This window comes from Tripterygium wilfordii, chromosome 2 (genome assembly GCF_013401445.1).
Source record: "Tripterygium wilfordii isolate XIE 37 chromosome 2, ASM1340144v1, whole genome shotgun sequence".
In the NCBI taxonomy this organism is placed as follows: Eukaryota; Viridiplantae; Streptophyta; class Magnoliopsida; order Celastrales; family Celastraceae; genus Tripterygium; species Tripterygium wilfordii.
The window spans coordinates 10,262,804-10,282,423 of NC_052233.1; the positions used below are offsets into that span (position 1 = coordinate 10,262,804).

A 19,620-nucleotide genomic window follows, 5' to 3' on the forward strand; every position below is an offset into this window, starting at 1 on the left:
AATGATTCATATAGAAAACCATGTGAGTTATAGAATTTACCAATTCCAGTTAGTCCACCTGTTGATGCGGTAAACGGTATATCCTATTATGTGATAACCGGTGCTTATATGTCAAAGGAACAACATATCAAAAATACCTAAAATCTCTAATATCCCAAAATATCCTCAAATCTCTAACATCTCTTCCTCTATTTCAAAAGTCCTAACAATGGCATCCACAATCTTTGGTTCAAGTTCAAAATCATCTGGATCCAATTTGTAGTCTAGTCTTGGACTAGCAGTGTCATCGCTGGTTAGAGGGAGAGGGAGAGGAGGAGGGACTGGTCTTATGTGGGTTGATTGGGTTCGGTAATTGGGATAATTGAGGGACGATAATTGAAGCATGTGACTGTTCTTTCTAATTCTAGACTACATGACTAAAATGGACTAAATGACTCGTATGGAAAACCAGGCACACTAACCTACCTGCATGATGGAAAAGATGATAAACTGACAAACATTGACATTAATTAACTTGTATAATGTAGCGTTCAAAATCAGTATGAGATTAAGCCCAGACGGCTCATGGCCTAGGCTAAAATAAATCAGTACAGACGGCCCCAGGCTAAAAGTCATCAACTCAGGCGGTCCATGGCCCAAGTGAACGCAAACTTAATACGCCTACGACCTAAGCATCTACTGCTCCAACGACCTAAACAACGTATATGTTTGGCAGTGCGTTTGCATTGCGTTCAGTTGCACCTCACCTCACAGCACCACAGTTTTTTGTGACACGACAAACGCTTTTACAGCAGAACTCACCTCATAACACCACAACTTTTTACCTCACCTCACCTCACCTCACCTCACCGCACTCCCAAACGCTTACAATATATATGTCGAATTGTCCCACATAATCAAATTAGGTCAATTATTTTATTTTAGATTAATGTATAATGTAAACATTAAGTGATTTTATGTTAATATTATTAGTCATCTAATATCATCGTAATTTAGATACGTCAAACGTACCTCATAGCACCGCACCACACCACAGTAGTGATGCGCCAAACAGCTTTTGCGTTCCATCTCACCTCACAGCACCAAAGTTTTATAACTCACAACACCGCACAGCACTCCCAAACAGGTTGAAACATCTTATCTTTAACAGGCGCACGACCTAGGCAAACAAGCTCATGGCCTCATCAGAGAGCAACCATAGGCCTAAGGCCCAAATTCGACTTGACAGTCCTTGCTTGCCCAAAGGCTTGGCTAGTGTTAAAACCCATTGCCGCAAGTCTTCACTTCATGCAACAGTTGAGGAGATGGGAGCCGACCTCAGGCCGCACACGCGTCTCATTCCGAACGTCAAGCTGCGATTTCGGACTTTTCACAAACGTGGCCTACACCATCCCACGTGCCTCTGATATAAATTTCATCATCATGTAGATCCCTCCGAGTTTCTATAGGGGATCATCTCATTGGTGAGGTATTATTACTAAGAGAGCGTTCTCTCTCTCAAATTCCCACTCTTGCACTAGATTCTCAACCATATTGCTGATTTAAACATCGAAGGTTAATCGGTCGACACGAAATCAATGTCAATAAATCTCACGATCATCATTTTTTCTCTAGCCTTTGCAGGTTGTTAGTGATCCTTATTGACACTTTATCACTTGTAGATCCAACCATTTACATATAATACATCCGGAGGAAAAGTAAACTAATTTCAAACATTTAAGTTTGAAACCACTCATAAAACTTGACTACAATTGAACAGCAAAAGAGAAGACCATTTTTTTAAAAAAGAAGAGCATGAAAGCTATCTACATTAACTAACATTAAATTTATGTACTATATTTTTTTTTTCTGGCAATTTATGTACTATATATATATATGCACGTATGTATACATATGGTGGTATAAATACATGTAGCCTTCGAACCAATAACCATTGTTACCCTTACCCATTTGTAGGACATTGAAGAGTCTCCCTCCCCATTGATTCCAGTTCTGTAAAATCCGATAATGATGATATATAATTCTCCAAGACAGACATAATAATGCAAGACCAAATTGGGTCGGTAGAAGCAATAAACTAATGCTTTAATGGAAATTGACGGGGGGAGAGAGATGATTAGGTGGTTGGAGTCTCATAACTCCCTCTTTAACTCCAACATTTAAATGCAACATTAATGGCCTCCAAGCAAACATTCATTTCATGGCCATTTATCGATTAGCCCTTCTCTTCTTCTCACACACAATACACCTTTAATAATTTGTACAGAATCTTTTGAACTTCGCGAAACTTAATTACATATATGTATGTATATGTACATGTTTTCTCTCTTCTCCAGGCGTTTCTGTGCCTTTTTATTGTTCGATCGACAAAACTGATTCCAAGGAAGTTTCCATACTTATTGATTTGTTTATAGATTTTCTCCTAGATTACATCAACTCTTCGCTTTGTTTATAGGTGACATTGAGACGACAGAACACTATTTACTAAATCAAGTATACGTATATGTTTTTTTTAATAAGCAACTATATATACGTATATATTTGACGTGGGTGCTTCTAATTAAAGCTATTATCGTTCTCTAGCAAGTCGTAGGAAATTATAAGATGAATTCTTTCTTATTAATGAATTTCATTTTAATTGTCATTGTAGATATTAAAGTGGGCATATTTTACATGAGAATCCGCAACCACTATCCGTCCGAGTATGCACTGTATCAACTCATTTGTCCTTACAATAATATGCAAACCACTTACGATAGAATTAAAGCACATTTAATGTACACTAGAGGTAGGAATCAAACTCAATACCTCAAAAAAAAAAATTCACTCTCCTTTTAATCGTAATCTAAGGTTAGTAAGTAGTTTATTCAAATAAAACCAAACTGTTTTTTAAAAGCATGTTACTAAATTAAAGAAATCATACACTTTTTTTTTTGCCACTACAGCGGATGAAAAACTACTCAAATCTTAAATCCTTTGGTGAGAATAGAACACTGAACCTCAAGTCCTAACAGGCAACAGATCACATGGTGCGCTCAAATAATTAACATAATCGAGGAATAAGATGAACCATTTTGACAAGAAAATCTAGGATCAGGGGGCATTGTAGTAACTTCAGATCACATGGTGCTCCCCATGCAGTAAGGAGAGGGACTGACCAGATGACAGTTGATGTTTCATGCAAAACATAAATGATATTAAATCGGACACAAATATTTATACACTTATTAGTATAATTTAATTAATTAATTATTATGTTCATTAGAAAGCGTGTTCGTTGGGCCAGGAAGACAGGTATGTGTGTGTGTATATATATGTGCTCTCTCTTTGAGAAAATTCAAATGGAAGCATTTAAGTCAAGACCAGATAGGACTTCTAGGAATAATCAATCAAACATATAGACACAGTCACACAACCCTACTAATAATCAATGTACACATGTTGTACTAATTATTCTCGACGTGGCAGTCAATCAGTCCCCTGATCTGTTGATGAAAATCTCATCCGGCGGCTGATAATCCTTTGACCATTAATGGTCCAGATGCAGTTCAAGTAGCAAAAGTAGAATATAATAACATGGCAGCATAACAGTATTGTATTCATTATTGGAACTGTAGAGGTGCAGATAATTAAAGTCCTATAGTCAGTTATCTAAATTAATGTTCAACAATATGGCCGGAATATATTTCACCATGTTTCACTTGTTTGTTAATTTTTTTTTACCCTTTTGAGATTCTCTTTTTTAACTGAGAAAAGCCAGCGAATTGTCCATTCTTGCATGGAACATGACAGTTTTAAACTGAAGTTTTCACTGCCATGTTGACCACAAATTTGTATAGGTTTTAATATATATCAGTTCTTGTCAGAAAAAGAAAGGGAATTACATCAGACAAGTTTATTTTTTATTTTTTAAATAGTTAATATGAGCCTAAACTCAGGTCCACAGACCCATAGATAGTGATCATTGAATATAAAGATATTACTCCATGTAAGAATTGAACACCTCTGAAATTCATACAGTTTGATTCTATATAAATTTACCACTACCATTTCTTTAACGATAATTAGTGTCACTAGGACATTAGTTAATCGGTAAATGCAAGGTGTCTTGTTCTAATTATGTGACTGTGACAGTTACTTTTCCGTCCAAATCATGCTGAAATCTTTGACTCCAAATTAAGTGGTACTTAGTTTTTATTTTATATTATTATATATACACATATTCAAATATTTGAGATTAGGGTTTGGATATATCGTAATTACTGGCACCAACTTCAAATTAAACCAAGGACATGGCTTGCTAACTACACAGCAATAAATATTACATATATAATGAATTTTGAACAGATACAGAGAGACGAAAACTACAGGGGAAAGAAAGGAAGAAACAAGAGCATTAACAGTAGCCCCAGCAGACATTGGTTTTGCTTTAATTTCTCATTCTCTCTCTCTCACCATTAAAGCAACATGAATGTAAAAGGCTACAACTAATGCTCTTGCCCTCTAAAATTCAAAGAGAAAAAGATCTTACAGTACTAATTATCTCGTCACTTGGATGAATTCAAGATAAAACTAATTAATTAACATAGCATCTAGTTGAAGTACCAGAATTAATTAGCAGCCTAGTTGTGAAGAGGATTAGGACCTGTATGAATTATACGCTTATCGTCTCCGTATATCATGTCTGCTGGATCGATGTCTACCGGCAGCTGAGGAGGTGGGCTTGCGGCCGGTGCATAACTACTCAACTGTGCTGGTTTGAAAAGCCTGGCTTTTCTTGGCACCTGAGACTTGACCACTGCTCCTTGACCATGAGTTTTGTGTTCATGAAGATGACGATCAGCAACAACACAGAGACTCAACTCATGAGAAAAAATAAGAACGATGGCCCAAAACAACAAAACTACTGCTGTGCTGCTAGCTCCATTACAGGATCTCCTCCTCCCTCCTGATCTTACACCTTCTCTAGAAACTGTCGACATTGGAATAATTCTAGAAACAAGAAAGGATGACCATAGAATCTCACTCACTGTGGACTTTCGAAGCTAAGGCTATAGCAAGGTAACCTAGATAGAGAGATTGTTCGAGTATTAATATCTTGAGAATGAAAAGAAACTGTGTGTGTTTTTATTATTATTTAAAGGTTGTCTATCCTCCTTGTCTTAAGGGTCTAAGTCACATGATCTGAACCCTTGATTCCTGGAACCTTCTAATATTTCTTGGAAAAACTATTACATAATATCCTTCAACTGTTACATTTTTTCTATTATATCCCTAAAGTATCATAAGTATCACATATATCCCTAACTTTATTTTTGATTTGTTTATGTTCCGCGGTCCACCGTCCTATGAATGAGGCGTCGGGAAAACCCTAGGTGGCTTATTAGTTTTTACACATCTTCGGAGTTGATGTGACTTTAACCAGAGCTATTACAGCAACCATGTCAGCACAAAATGGTTGTGATAACTCCGATGAAGACCACTTCAGCTCCGCACGGCAGTATATATAAAAATTCACCTAGGATTTTTTCGACGCCTCATATATTGGACAGTGAACCGTCGAACATAAAGAGATCAAATAATAAAGTCAGGGCGTATATGCGATACTTTTGCTGCTTCAGGGATATAATTGAAAAACAAAATAGTTGAAGGACACATGTAATATTTTTTCCAATATTTTTTATATTGAGATTTCACTCGCTACTCTGAGTATCCTTGGGATTTGAACCTTTTACTCTCTCTCTCTCGCTTTTTTTAAATGAATATGTGTATTGTATTTTTGTTTTTTACTATGTATTTTTTTAAAATATATGTCTCTCTCGTGTTTATCAAAAAATGTATGTCTCTCTCAAGTGGCTTGGAGAGACTGTCATGTATTAAATGCCGTTGTCTCCGGAATATTAATTATTATTATTAAGATTTATACGTGTAAATCAATTTATTGGGGGTTGTGTTTACTAAAATTAATATGAATCTCATTGCTATTTCAAAAGTCTATTTCAATTATAGTCAGCTAAGTTTGACTTACTGTGTGTATATATAATTATACATACATATATATATACATATTGTCGGTAGTAAGGATCAAGAATTCAAGATACACCCTAAATAAAAAAGGATCAAGATACATTAAAAAAGAAGAAGAAAGAATCCTTCATGTAATTCCTTGATATGGTTATGGGCTGTGGCATCGTTAGAGAGAATCTGATGTACACAACATTTTATTTAGATACAATAAATCAAACCAAATAATAGTACTCTTTTTTTATATGAGCAACCAAATAAATGAATAATAGTACTTATACATAACATTCCAATTATCATAACTATAGGGGCTGAAATCTAGCTACAACAAAAAAGAAGATCTTGATGAGTCACCAACAGTCCTGTAAAACTCAAAGGAGGTGAGTTGAAAAACCTTGACTTGTCCGTTGGGAGTTCTGATTGAAAAGGCTTCGACGATCAAGTTCTGAGAAATATACCTTTGATAATTAAAAAAATAATGATTGATGACTGCCGTGATACCCTGCCGATGATAAGGTGTCTAATTTTTGGTCTCGGAGCATAGATGGCATAACACGATTCGAGCGAAGAATATGCGAACCGTCAACAGAGGCAGATTCGTGACTCCGTGCGCATATGCTGATGGTCGCTCTCTCTTCTTATTCTCCAACTGAACTTAACCACAACATCTCCTCAAACAATCCATCAACTCCCTCCCTCCCTTGTCCGGTTAATGACTCGCTTCGCCACACCATTTTCAGGTTCATATTGCGACTCTTCTTTATTGTTTCGTTGATTTAATTTCTCTGTTTTAGTTATTCAGTGAGGACCATTGAAGATTTTACTCTTTTGATGCATTGATTGGGGTAGTAGTTTCTTTAATTAGTTGTTCAACTATTTTTCTTGAGCGAAAGATTAGTTGTTGAATACAACGAAGGTGTTGTTTAGCTTGTTGCAGTTCAATGGCTCAAACTAGTTTAGTCATTTTCTATGTGGCACTCATGTATCCTAACCCCTTTTGGAATAAAAGTTCGGATGATGATGATTTGGACAACTATAATACTTGACTAACCCTCTACAGGTTTAAAAAAACAACGTGAAGGTGCCATCTACCTTGTCTTGTAGTTCAATTTGGCCCTTCATGGGGGCTGAGCAAAGTAAACCATAACTGTTTGCAATTGTTTTTCACATTCAATGCCAGATAACTCACTCAAGATAGAAAGATGGGGGCCTCCAGACCCTATTCGACACTGAATCTATTGCAAGGAATTCATCAATGAATGTCTTGATAGTAACTGCGAACAGCAAAATGGAGAAAGAAACAGTGCCATCAGGTGATCTAGTGAAAAACTTTCACTAGCAGTCCGCACGCTGCAAACTGCAAGCGGATGTTTTGGCAAAAAATGGGACTGGAAGGCTTTGTCCTTCATCATCCTACCCTGTCACACTCAGTTAGCAACTACAGTGACCCAGTCAGTGTTTCGTCTCCTTCGTAGAACTGCCTCTTTTGGGTCATTGGTCCATCACTTCGCGAAAAACTGCCAGTTCTCAGGAAGAGCAGTGAATCAATTTGCTGCAACTCCCAAAATGGAGATAGTGCGATGTGTTTTGCTTGTATTCATGGATCGTAGGAGGTTAACTCCAAAAGAACAAATTACAACTACATTCAGGGAGAGAGAGAGAGAGAACAATGCTCAATACAGACAAATTTTAAACGTTTGATTGTGACCACAAAGGTAGAATGACCAAACATTAGAAACTCGGTTTGACCTTTCGTGTCTCTCTGCAACAAATGAAAAGAGCTTATTCTACAACACATAACTTGAATATCAAACTTTCACTGAGCAATTACATTTTCTACGGGGATGCACAAGGCAACCCATAATATAAAACATAGTACCATTCATCTATCTGGTTTGATTAAGAGACGTAGAGGGGCTCAGGCTCAACTTTTCTTTTGATCCTGAAAGAAGATTCAAGGTGAACAATATTAGGTTATCTAGGTTAAAGCAAATTGCAGTTAGAAAGTTACCAATCACTAGAGTCCAGATCAATAAAAAACAAGTGAACAAGCCCCAAGCTATCTAAATGCCAATCACTCTAGATCATTACAAAGTCTTAATTTTACGAAGGAATGTGGTTAACCTAGCCTCAATGAGAAGCCTCAATTTGAGCAAAATACTATTATTATACTAGACTGTACTTCTCATACATTCAGTCGTTTTTCCTATCAACAAAACCAACTGGAATCAGATTTGAAAAGCATTCAAATTATAAATCATGCAGGAATAAGATAAGGCTGCTAAGAAAATGAAATGTAATTCCAGTAGTCTAAATTAACTCTATAAAAAGGAAACGATCCACCATAGTCATGCACTCACCAATTCTCTTGTGCCCATTTGCACCCTTCAGTGTCCACAACATGCAAGCTGTAAGCATGTCTTGATTTTGAAGACTGGTTCTCAAAACTGTAGTCCAAACAGAGAAAAACAAAGAAGAATATAGTTGCCCGATCAATGGGGATTAAGAAGATCCTTCTCTTCATCTTTTTTGTCATTTGTGAATGAGAAACATAGTTTAATTCAACTGACCTTTGATGAATAAGATCACCATGAATGGCAACCAAAGCTCCTGCTTTCACTTCGATAGGCACAAAATCTTTCTGATCATAAGTTGGGGATGGCCGATCAAAGGTAACCCCCTTCTCGCCTCGAATGAACCTCCTAACAAGGCCATCTAAAAGAACACAGAGTATAAGAAGATAAGCTCAGGCAACACAATAGACAATATTACTATGCTCACACACAAAGTAAGCTGTAAGCCAAATAAGAGAGATTACTTTTATGGGATCCAGGAATAGCCCACAGGCAACCATTTATTATTGTCGCATCTTCTAATGCCAGCCACAGCCCTGTACAAGTTGGTGGCTCAGTATAAAGAAATGAGTTGTCCTGGTGTGGAACTACTTCACCTCCAATACCTGGTTGCTGACAGTCGAAAACATTCCATATTTCAGTTCAAGCACTTTACATAAGGAAAAATGTTTTAAGTAAATGCATGAGGTCTAAAGAAATATCAGTACATCAAGGAGTTGCTTTTTCTTTTCTTTTTTTCTTTTGTAAGGACATCAAGGATTTGTTTGGTAGCAGATCCTAATTTTTCCATAAATAATATGCGTAACATTTCATTGCCAATATGGACAAATTGGCTACTTCTACATGAACTGCACAGTCTGAACTGTGAAGCATCTCTCTCTCTCTGATTGTTCAATGGGGATGGGGATTCAAACCCACCCTTAGGGAAGGGTGATGAGAAGCTTGACCATTTCTCTAAAATTTGACCCTGACAATTTACAGAAATGAATTTAGTTATGCTAGTAAGAATACTGTGGATGGGAGCGGGAAAACTCAAAAACCACATCCATGGACATTGCACTGGCACTCCACTATCCATGTGTTGACGGTACAAAATAATTAGCACAAGTAATATCACAACTATAGTATGTAAGGGAACTCAGCAGCTAAAACAGAAACTATTTAATACCTTAAATATGTACATTGATTGAATGATGACTGGTCTCTTGTATCCCATGGAAGATAAGAAACTTAACACTTTCTCAGAGCAAGAGAATTTCTTAAAAACTGAGTCAAGTTCATGTAATGCTGCACAAGGTAAACCCATTGTATCATAAAATCAACTATAACAATCAACTTATATTAGTATTATTAACTAAAATCTACATCCAATGACATTCACAAAAAGGACTTAGTATTGTAAGGAAGCGAAATGAAGTTAAAATCTCTGCACCCCCTACCATGGCCAACTTTATTAATTGAGAGCTGCTTTGATTGCTTTAGGCATCCATCATCCCCAAACGCTTTCTCTGCAAAAAATAAAATAAAATAAAGTGACTACCAATTGTGAGCAGAAAAATACAGCACGCCAGGTTCTAAAGGAACTAGGTACAACACGTGATTTACGCTTAGTATGTCAGTAACCAGAGGCATGCAATTAGACATCAATTAAGAATAGATTCGAGCTCCAAGAAGAAGTACTTTACACTTAGATTTCATTTCTTGAAGGCATAGAGGAAGCCTCTACAAATAAGCTAAACCACAGCATATGCTTTCATGCTCAGATTTCACTGTTTCTTGAATCATGTTTTTGGATGAATATTCCTCTTACATTTTCTTCTTCCCAACACATATACTTCTGATTTTCCATTGTAAAAGTATTTACATACCAAAGCAGGAAGACAAGATTCGAGCACAACAATGATAAGAAACGAAAAAAAGTTCCTCTGTTTTAGGCTCCGAAATTCATGCCCTATAAACTAACCGAAATCAGTAGATATCGAAACAGGAATTGACAATCCACGAGTATACCTTCAAAAAAGAAGGAAACTTTCTCTGCGCTTTCATAGAAGTGATCGTCAGTGGTCTTCTGCTGCCAAAACAAACAACCCCAATGAATTTAGACAAAAAGGGCCAACACTAAAATTCAACCAGATTTAAACTTAACAACAAAAGGATCAAAAATTAGATAAAAACCTGGTCCTTGGTAGAGAAAATCGAAGCGGTGGAGCCGTCAAAGTCGTCGAGCAACTGACCCATTCTCTTCCTCAGCGCCTCAATTTCTTCAGCAGTCGCAAACGATTCAATCACAAGATATCCTGCTACATAATTGAACCCGTCAGACCAACCACAAAAGCAAGATTCACCGACTTTAGTATCACGAAAAGACAATAGTTTTCTAGAGTTACAAAAGAGAAAACAGACGATAAGACCTTGGGAGTCTAAGGACTGAAGCTGCTCGGAGCTCAGATTTCCGGTGATTCCCATGGCGTCTGCTCGAAGTCTTCGTTTTGTGGTGCTATCTCTATTAATATATAGCATATACTCGTGATGTCAAAGTTTTCTAATAAGGTTTCCCTTTTGTGATGAGTTATGTTTAGTTGAACCTTGGAATCTAAAAATTTAGAGAAATTGTATTTCTCATTTTCTCTAAAAGAGGAAAATTTTCTTTTCTCCCAAAAAAAGAGGATTATTTTGAAAAACATATATATTATCAACAATATCCCACAAATAGACAAATTGAATAGTGTGGTGTGTTTGGTTCACGAATCTAGTTTTCTAGCTAGGAATAATAGTTTCCCTTTGGATGATTTCTATGTTTAGTTGATTCTTGGAATTTAAAATTTTAAGGAAAATTGTATTTCTCAAAAAATTTCTCCCAAAAAAAAGAGGATTATTTTGGAAAACATATATATTATCAACAATATTGAGTATCCCACAATTATCTATTTTAAATATGTCATTTTTTATATTATACTATTTTTTATTGATTAAATGTGATCACATAAAAAATAATATTTTTATTTTTAATTTAGATATTTAAATTTAAAGTATTAATTTTTTTATTTAAATATATCATGCAATGTACAACACCTTAACCAAACGTGGCCAAAAAAACTAATGATGTCAAAAAAGGGGTTTGTGGTATATCCGGTGCACAAGTTTTTTTCTTCAATTTCTTTAAAAAATATAGATGATGAATACAAGTGATTTCAACCATTAGATCTTAAATCTATCTTAAAAATCACAGAAAATCAAACAAAATTCATTAAAAAGAATTATATTTGTTGCTAACTCTTTTTGATGAATTAAAGTATTTTTTGAAGAAAAAAATACATAATTATATTTGCAATGTTGAATAAGTCTATTTATTATTTTTTTAAAATTTAAAAAACATTTTGGTGCACCATATCCCCAATTGTCAGAAAAGAGTGTGATCTAAATTCTAAACAATGCAAACATTGTCGTCCTAGCAGCCCGCTTGTCCCGGTAAAAATATGGATATGGGCCAAACTCGTAATACAGCCCGTCCGGCCCGATAGCAATATGGGCCTGGGAAAATTTGGAATAACGGAAGCAAACTGCAGCATACACGCAGGTCCAGTAATTTGCTTTCAACAGAAAAATTCAAACGACTCTTGCGCGGTGCCCGAAGAGATGAGGCGCCGTTAAACAACCAGAGCTTAATCAAACATTCATCTGATTCCCTGCTAATACTTTCAACGGAATCAAATAGGCAAAGACCCAGAAAACACTTGGTTGATGGGTTCTCACTGCAGTAGCATCGCACTAAGGCAAATGGAAAAACAGACGTGAACTAGACATTTGCCGATTGAGCAAAGGGAGGGAGCACAACAAGAAAAATGAAGCCAACCATGAATGCATTGAATCGTCAAACGGAAAAAAGAACAGTATAATAAAGAAAACAATTCTGCAGGATTGTAAACAATAGCATCCTAGGAAGGGAGAAAAAAAAAGAAAAGCAGGTGCAAGAAGAAAGACTGGAAAATTATCCAGAAAGAATAATTTACTCTGATTTCTATTGTGTAAAAATCATGCTGTTTATAGTTTAACACTTGGATTGAAGTCCATAGGAATTTACAAATAGGGCAAAACCCTGCACAAGAATATGGTGTATTGGTGTGTCATCTGATGGCCTGTTCGATACAGCAGCCCGCTCAGTCAGTCAGTGTCCAGTAATTCTTGCGACCGAAAGAATGTTGTTTCCGTGTTCTCTGGCATCATATACAAAAAGAAGTGTATCCCCAGCAATCCAATCATACGGGAAGTAATCAGCTCGATGTCCCCTCCAACAAAATCAGGATCCCAAAATTGAATTATACACCCCCTCAACATATGGAAAGGGGAAAAAATGAAAGAATTACAACGCATGAAAATGGGGTCAGCAGCATGATGAGCTCACAAAATCACATGCAAAATCGCCTCAAAATCTTCTTATCAAATCACTTAGCTGAAGATGATTTTGAAGCTTCTGTTCCATTAATACGACACATGCAGTCTGGACAAGGAAAAGAGTATATTGAGTCATTTGGTCTTTTCACCTCAAATCCCTTGCTATCACTATGAGACCGTATGCTCAGCATATGCCGCTTGAAGTTCTTCCATCTGGTAATGAGAAAACAAAAAATCCAACAGTGTTCCTTGAACGTATCATGACAAATGATCACATTATGTTCAACTGTTCAAGAGTATTGCAGGCTATTATCATGGTTTCTCACTCTTATTTTATGATAGGACACCTCCACATTTATAAAGATTTGCTTGAGCAATCAATTCAAGATCACATGGGTCAATACTCGATAACAGATAAATACAATTTCTAAATGTAAAACAACATTTTGTGGTTCTAAACACTGAAGAAGAATCTGATTTTTCTAAGAACAAGGGAAGAAGATACGAAGGTATGCTGCAAGAAGTTTCATGCACGTTAAAAGACAAAAAGGTATATGATGTGGCTTGCAAATTTCTTTCTAACAGTGAGAATAGTTGTCCTATGACGCAGATTCAGTTAGTATATTGTAGTCTTTCGGTTCAGAATTTGTTGCTTAACAAACCACACCACATTTACCGCTTCCCAATTCAATGCAAGGAGTAAGCCAATATCCGAAGTATTCCTTTCAGCCACAGTTTACAATTTAGCAAGGTTCACCTAGTTTGATTCATTTCAGTCTATAAATTGTAGCCAATAAGCTACATCTTTTCAGAGTATATTTGAGTTAAATTTGCCTTACATTTAATAATTATAGCTCACAAGTCACAACTCATGAAATACCATTTAATGCAATCCAAAACAATGAGGTAAGTACATACCCGATGTTTGGATTGTCAAAGAGCAAGGCTAACTTTCGCTTGTCTGGCCTGATGGTCTTTGAGTGTCCACCAAACAAGTGTCTCCTATGGCCCAATAGAAAATGGGGGAAGTTTCCACCTTGAGTAGTCACAAACACCTCACTGTGAAGACAAACGGTATAGTCTATAGCAGCCATCCTTGAGGAGAAGTTCTGAAAGCATGAAGTGAGTCCAATGTAATAACAATGAGCAAACACGGTAATGAAAAAACTTCACAAATTTATCACCTTGAATGGAGCAAGTTCATCGTCAGATGCCAAAGTTTCCTTTGTTTCCAAATGAGGAAACATCTCCAATAGTGGGGCCATATTTTTTTCAGCATTGTATATCTTTCCCGAGGCCAAATAGATATATGTCTTCTTACCAAAGCCCATCCCCCTAAGCATTAAACCAACCTGATAAGAGAGAGAAAACCATAGGAAAAAGTGTTATTCTTGGGACAAATCCTTCCTAGAGTAGCTATACAGGAGATGCATCTAACAACCCAGGAACATTGACACTAAACATAAAATGGGAATCAATTAGCATTCCCAATACAGTGCCCGAACACCTAGTGCACCAAGTGTCCACGTCCAACAATTGTTATAAAAGAGAGTTAAGAACGCTGCTACAGGGGCTGGCGGTGGACTGCCACTATAAGTCTATAACAGACCCTAATGCAAGAAAAAGATCATGTACTGATAATATAATGACCAGAAAACAAGAAACAAAGTGGCCTTGGAATGAGAAACTTAAAAGTGTAAGCTTGTTATAAACAAAAGAAACAACGGTCTGGATCAAAATGCAATAACTGTCCAAATATCATAACAGAATCTACCAATGCAACTGTACAGTAGCAATAGATTACCTCTAAAGGAGTAAGGGGGCATTTCCCATTAGTCCTGATAGATCCAGGGCGTATCACCCGGCCCGGTTTTGTAAATTTTCCTTTCCAACCTCTTTCCCTCGCTGCTTTCATGTCTTCTTTCTCTTGTTCTCCACCATCAAATACACAGCAAGAGAAAGCAACCATATCCTGCACACGATAGAAGATAATATGCCCTTTGCACCCAACACAGAAACATAATTTTATTGTTGACTGGTATAATAACAAACACCAAAAGGATCACTACTAATTCACTTAATTCCAACAAACCTCCTCAAAGCGAAGATGAACAGAAATGTATTTGCCACCATTTTTTGCACTTCGTTCTTTCATTCTGGAAACTAAAGATTCTCCTAGAGATGATATTGGAGTTGAAAACCTCAGCGCTTCATAGTTGGCCAAGCATCTAAGTCGCTGTACTGCTGGAGGAGCATCAAAAGACAACCGGTTTGCAAAAGGAGAAATTCTTATGACCCTGCAACAGTCACCAAGCAAAAAAATACTTGAAATGCAACCAACCATAATTTTGCACCATATTCATAAATCACCACATATAAACATGGCCCAATGTGTGCCAGTGTCATGTCACTATAATGACACCACCGATTATCAACACTATAAGAATTGTGCTTATGAAATACAAAATGGAAAACACTGTATTAGGTTAATACAGCGGATTACTATTGGTAAAAATTTGGTACATACATACAAGAGCTCATAGATGATCAATACAGTAAAGATGAAAATGATAACTCATAAATCAAGCTTAAAAATCATAATAACAAAAGAGAAGGTAAAATGGAGAAAGATGGCCCCTGGATTAAAAACTAAGAAACTATTGTGCACAAAGGTCCAACATTGGAGGCAAGAACACATCAACACCAAAGCTTGGTTTGGTCAAACCCTGTAAGTGAGGAATTAAGGCTTCTATGTCTTAAGGCAAGCCAAATAATATGCTGAACAATATTACTGATCACTTGAAGATACTAATAGCATATAAGTTGTAACTGTAAGCAAGAAAGAACAAGATAGTGATATCTTGAGTTAAGCTTGACAAGTGCACTTAATCATATCCACCAGTAAACTAGGTTAAGCGGTTAGCAATGTAACTTCTGTAACCGTGCATAATCAGAGTGAAAGTCTTGTGGCGGTATAAAATAGAAAAAAATGAAACATCAACGAAGAGACACTGTTAGCACAAATAAACATATAAGAAATCAATAGCATAATATTGCTAATCTCGGTGCCAAGCGGGAGCAGGATATAACAATATGAAAATAGGGACGACATAACTATGAGACTACAAAAACTAACTTATATCTTACTTCTCTTCTAGCAGCTTCGGGAGGACAGCATCCCTGTAAAACTGAATGGTTGACCAAGCTTTGACTCTGAAGTTGAAAACATTGGTCAAGTTGTGATCAAAACGTTCCATTAGGTATCCAGGAACCTTGTTAACCACCCGTACATCATTTTCCAAAGTGGTGATAAAATAATCTTCATCATAGATGTCACTGAACTTGCTGAAAAAGCAAAAACCAGTCAGCAACTTTTTCAATAAACACTGAAGGAAAAAGGGCCCTGCAAGATCCACTGACCATAATTTTCAGACATTGATCACAATCAATCAGCCAATTAAGGTCCACATAAGCTAGAGATTGAGGCAGCTTAGGGAAACAAATGCATCTAAAAATCACCTGACTAATATTACAATAATCGCCTTAATTTTTTTTACAAGGACTGCACTCATCAATATATTTACAGCTTAGAGAAACAAGCTCTCAAGCATTCCTTTCTTATGGGCCTAATACAGAAACATCTGGGTAAGGAATGCTAATTCCAGACCAGCAAAATCAAGTTATTTGGTTGCCTAAGAGCCCAACCTCAGTCAAAAAGTCGCTTGTCAGTCCACGCAGGCTAACAAAAAATGTCACCAGGCACTCAATTATTACATTGATTAAGTTACATCTCTAATATTTAAACTTCTCTTTCTGTCATCACAGCATAAGCAGCAGGCATATAAAACTAAAGAACATTAGTTGCAGAACAAACCTAGGATCTCTCCATATGCTATGAAAGTGAAAATTAGGGATTACAAGAGTTGCATTAAGATAGCCTGCCACAGCAACTGCATTGCATATCTACAAAGAATCCACCAAAACAGTATGTTTTGTAAACGTCAATCCAGTTGTCAGTCAAGTAGGTTTTATAAAGACAAGATATAAAAGAAAAATGTATATAATTATAAAATGAATACTAGAGCAATAAAAAAAATGAATACTAAATGAGAAACAAAACCCACCGACGTCCTCTGCTGATTCAGCCCACCATTCGCCTCAATAAATAGGTAACCATTTGATTCGGGTATGACTATCATAATAAACACCACAGGACACATTACAAATTTACAATTATATAAACATCCAAGAAATATACACACACATTCAACATTCAATTAAAGGTGATTATGCAAAAATGCAAGTCAAAAACACATAGAACATAGAAAAGAAAGAAGAGATACCAGGTGAGCTATCCATTCAATACAAAGCTGAGCTTCTTCAAGAAGAAATGACGATAAACCAAAATTCCATCAACATAGAATTTGCAGTAAAGGTCTTAATTATGGTGAAGCTAAAAAGTTGATTGTGGTAGTGATTTTTTTTGGAGGCATGATGAAGATGGAAACAACCATTAAGACGAAACAGTTCGGTTCTCATCATGAGTCTGTGGTATAGATATGTTAAGTTCTCTCTTATCCAAATGAAATTTCAATATTCATAAGCAACATAATTTCCAGTTCAATTATGCTATGGTGTCAGAAAAACCGAGAAAATTACATTAAAAATGCTAAAATAGTAAATTAACTTAACTAAGGACTCCTAAACCATCATACAGTAATAATTTGAAAACTGAAAAACCTTTCATGTGTTTCTTTGAAGAAGCATTTGAAACCAACTAAAACGACAACAAAGTGCAATCCTAAGCCTAACTCTTTCATATGCTCCAACTTCCTTAGCCAAGAAAATGACAAGCAAGATCCATTGATTTATGAAACCACAACGTCACAATAATCATGATTAGTCTAATAACTTTCTGAGTGAGCAAAGTAAAGGTCCACTTCATTGTAACCTTACTCTAATAATAACTGAATCTAATTAGCAAAACTCCCATGTTACTGTTCCGAACAAGTCTTCACTGTATCTATGTATAGGGAGAAAAATTATCCATCTAAACTGTGTTGCAACCATGAAAACTCATATCCATGCACCCTTTTACACCAAGAGGGATATAATTGCCAGAATGTAGAAAAAGAAGGAAGCTATCTGATATTAACAAATTATTTAGGTAATTTTACCTGAAAACAAGTTTAATCAAGGAAGACAACAAACATGAACAAAAACTGAAAGAATGTGACGCATATCATAGTTCATACCTCCTGATGACCTGTTCACACATGGTCTCCACTCACCAGCTCTATAAGCATTTTTCCATACTGTCAATATCTACACAGAGTATTGGAACCTTCATCAGATCCAGGCAGAAAAACAGATGAAGAGCAAACTTAGTAATTAAAATGCATATTTATCCGAAAACTACTAAATTTCAAAGAATGACAAGAGCCACGAGCCAGGGGGAGACTCGACAGAATTCCCCGATCAAAATCACTCCTGCAAATATTTTGAGAAGTCGATATTATTGATGCAACATGCACAAGTCGACTATCAGATGGAATAGTTGACTTAACTAACAAGATTATAGCTACTGATCTACATAAGTGCAATGCCAGGTAACTACGCGTCACTCCCCAATTTTCTCACACCAACCTTGAAATTTCAAACTAGAGATCATAATTGCTACAAGTGCCACAAGATCCACAATTCCACATTGAATCAAATCCGTAGTAATCCACCCCTCCCAAGAATTAAACAGAAACAGAACAAAAATTAGCGGAAACTCACCGCATCAGCAGTGGAATTGTCTGCATCCATCTCAGGGCGGAGCTTCTCATAAACTTGGGGGCTTCGATACACCGAGCCAGGAGCCGGACGATGACTAATAGTCGGAACAATATCGAACGATACTGTGCCCATGTAGAGAAGCATACCGGAGATATATAAAAGAGGGGCGAAGAGGAAGATGCCTTGGCGCCGGAGAAGAACGGAGAGAAGAAGCCAAGCAAGACGGTGGGCAAGGGTTGCGGCGCTGCCTCCGGGCGGATGGCCCGGGGCGAACTTTCCAGTCTTCGCCCGTCGGAGTCGCGGCGACCGGAGCGGACTGGAAGGAGGGGAAGGTGTGCTGTGGCCGCTGCTTGAGATGCGGTTATATGCGTGCATTTGAGAAAGGTGCTCTTAGCTTGGTTCTTTCTACTGTCTCTGCGTCTCCAACCACGGCTTCTTCATGGATGAGCTTGTTCGCTGAGCGATGCTTTGTTAATGAGAGAGAAAAATTTTAAAAGGCGAGATTAGAGAGAAAACAGGAGGTGTGTTTGTATTTGTTTTGGATTTCGCATTGTAAATTTGTAATAATGCACGCACCAGAAGAAGAAAGAGAGACAGGGCAATGCACGTGCTGCGAAACGACACGTATTTGAAGCAAAGTATATTTCTCCCTTAAGAGTCGTTGTGTATATTCGGAAATTTATACTTATACTGTACTACTGGTATAGAGAAAAATATGATGACAATGAAGACTCTTTTAGGACAAAAGCAAAGGACATGACAAGTACAAGCTACAAAGTAATTGTGTCCTTAAAAATTAACTAGAGGGGAAAGTGGAAAGATGAGTTAGGTTGTCGTGGCTTTCAGAAGCCTGATTTGGGTGTTGTTTACACATGAATGTGTATTCCAATCATCATTAGTTAATCTCTCTCCGGCCATCTCTCGGGTCAAATCGCATGAACTCAGGAGATCTTGAATTCAATTTTTACTGAGAGCAATACTCAAGCGAAAAGAGTGATAGTGAACTCTGATCAAATTTATCATGTTGTCAGTGAAAAACTCCTCTCACACAAGTTTGACAATCCGTGTT

At 36.8% G+C, this 19,620-nt stretch overlaps 2 protein-coding genes across 4 annotated transcripts; both read right to left on the reverse strand.

Moving 5' to 3' along the window:
* Positions 1 to 7,597: 7,597 nt before the first annotated feature.
* Positions 7,598 to 10,950, reverse strand: LOC120007781 (phytanoyl-CoA dioxygenase). Of its 3 annotated transcripts, XM_038858233.1 has the most exons (10): positions 10,790 to 10,950; positions 10,554 to 10,675; positions 10,389 to 10,449; positions 9,818 to 9,886; positions 9,547 to 9,665; positions 8,843 to 8,990; positions 8,595 to 8,739; positions 8,385 to 8,471; positions 7,904 to 7,966; positions 7,639 to 7,786 (listed from the first exon to the last, which is right to left on the reverse strand). In XM_038858233.1, exons 1-9 carry the CDS (start codon positions 10,896 to 10,898, stop codon positions 7,924 to 7,926), a joined length of 903 nt encoding a protein of 300 aa, XP_038714161.1. In that variant the 5' UTR covers positions 10,899 to 10,950; the 3' UTR covers positions 7,639 to 7,786; positions 7,904 to 7,923. The 3 variants fall into 3 exon arrangements, with proteins under 3 accessions (XP_038714169.1, XP_038714161.1, XP_038714153.1); XM_038858241.1 differs by having other exon boundaries at positions 7,598 to 7,966; positions 10,389 to 10,446; XM_038858225.1 differs by having other exon boundaries at positions 7,652 to 7,966.
* Positions 10,951 to 12,356: 1,406 nt separating this feature from the next.
* On the reverse strand, positions 12,357 to 19,121 carry LOC119980716 (protein ESMERALDA 1). The gene is made up of 10 exons (XM_038823512.1): positions 18,552 to 19,121; positions 18,026 to 18,095; positions 16,895 to 16,962; positions 16,645 to 16,733; positions 15,918 to 16,115; positions 14,863 to 15,067; positions 14,575 to 14,742; positions 13,955 to 14,122; positions 13,689 to 13,879; positions 12,357 to 12,983 (listed from the first exon to the last, which is right to left on the reverse strand). The coding sequence occupies exons 1-10, from the start codon at positions 18,924 to 18,926 to the stop codon at positions 12,821 to 12,823; spliced, it is 1,695 nt and encodes a 564-aa protein (XP_038679440.1). The 5' UTR covers positions 18,927 to 19,121; the 3' UTR covers positions 12,357 to 12,820.
* Positions 19,122 to 19,620: the final 499 nt, after the last annotated feature.

What these genes read in the sequence shown, in the direction of transcription:
- LOC120007781 (XM_038858233.1), bottom strand. Translation starts at nt 10,898, where the DNA reads ATGCTATATATTAATAGAGATAGCACCACAAAACGAAGACTTCGAGCA. An exon ending in TCAGTCCTTAGACTCCCAAG is followed by an intron (nt 10,676 to 10,789) that starts GTCTTATCGTCT and finishes ATTATGTAGCAG; the next exon opens with GATATCTTGTGATTGAATCG. An exon ending in AATTAATAAAGTTGGCCATG is followed by an intron (nt 9,666 to 9,817) that starts GTAGGGGGTGCA and finishes TACCTTGTGCAG; the next exon opens with CATTACATGAACTTGACTCA.
- LOC119980716 (XM_038823512.1), bottom strand. Translation starts at nt 18,926, where the DNA reads ATGCACGCATATAACCGCATCTCAAGCAGCGGCCACAGCACACCTTCC. An exon ending in TTCATCTTCGCTTTGAGGAG is followed by an intron (nt 14,743 to 14,862) that starts GTTTGTTGGAAT and finishes TATCGTGTGCAG; the next exon opens with GATATGGTTGCTTTCTCTTG. An exon ending in ATGAACTTGCTCCATTCAAG is followed by an intron (nt 13,880 to 13,954) that starts GTGATAAATTTG and finishes TCATGCTTTCAG; the next exon opens with AACTTCTCCTCAAGGATGGC.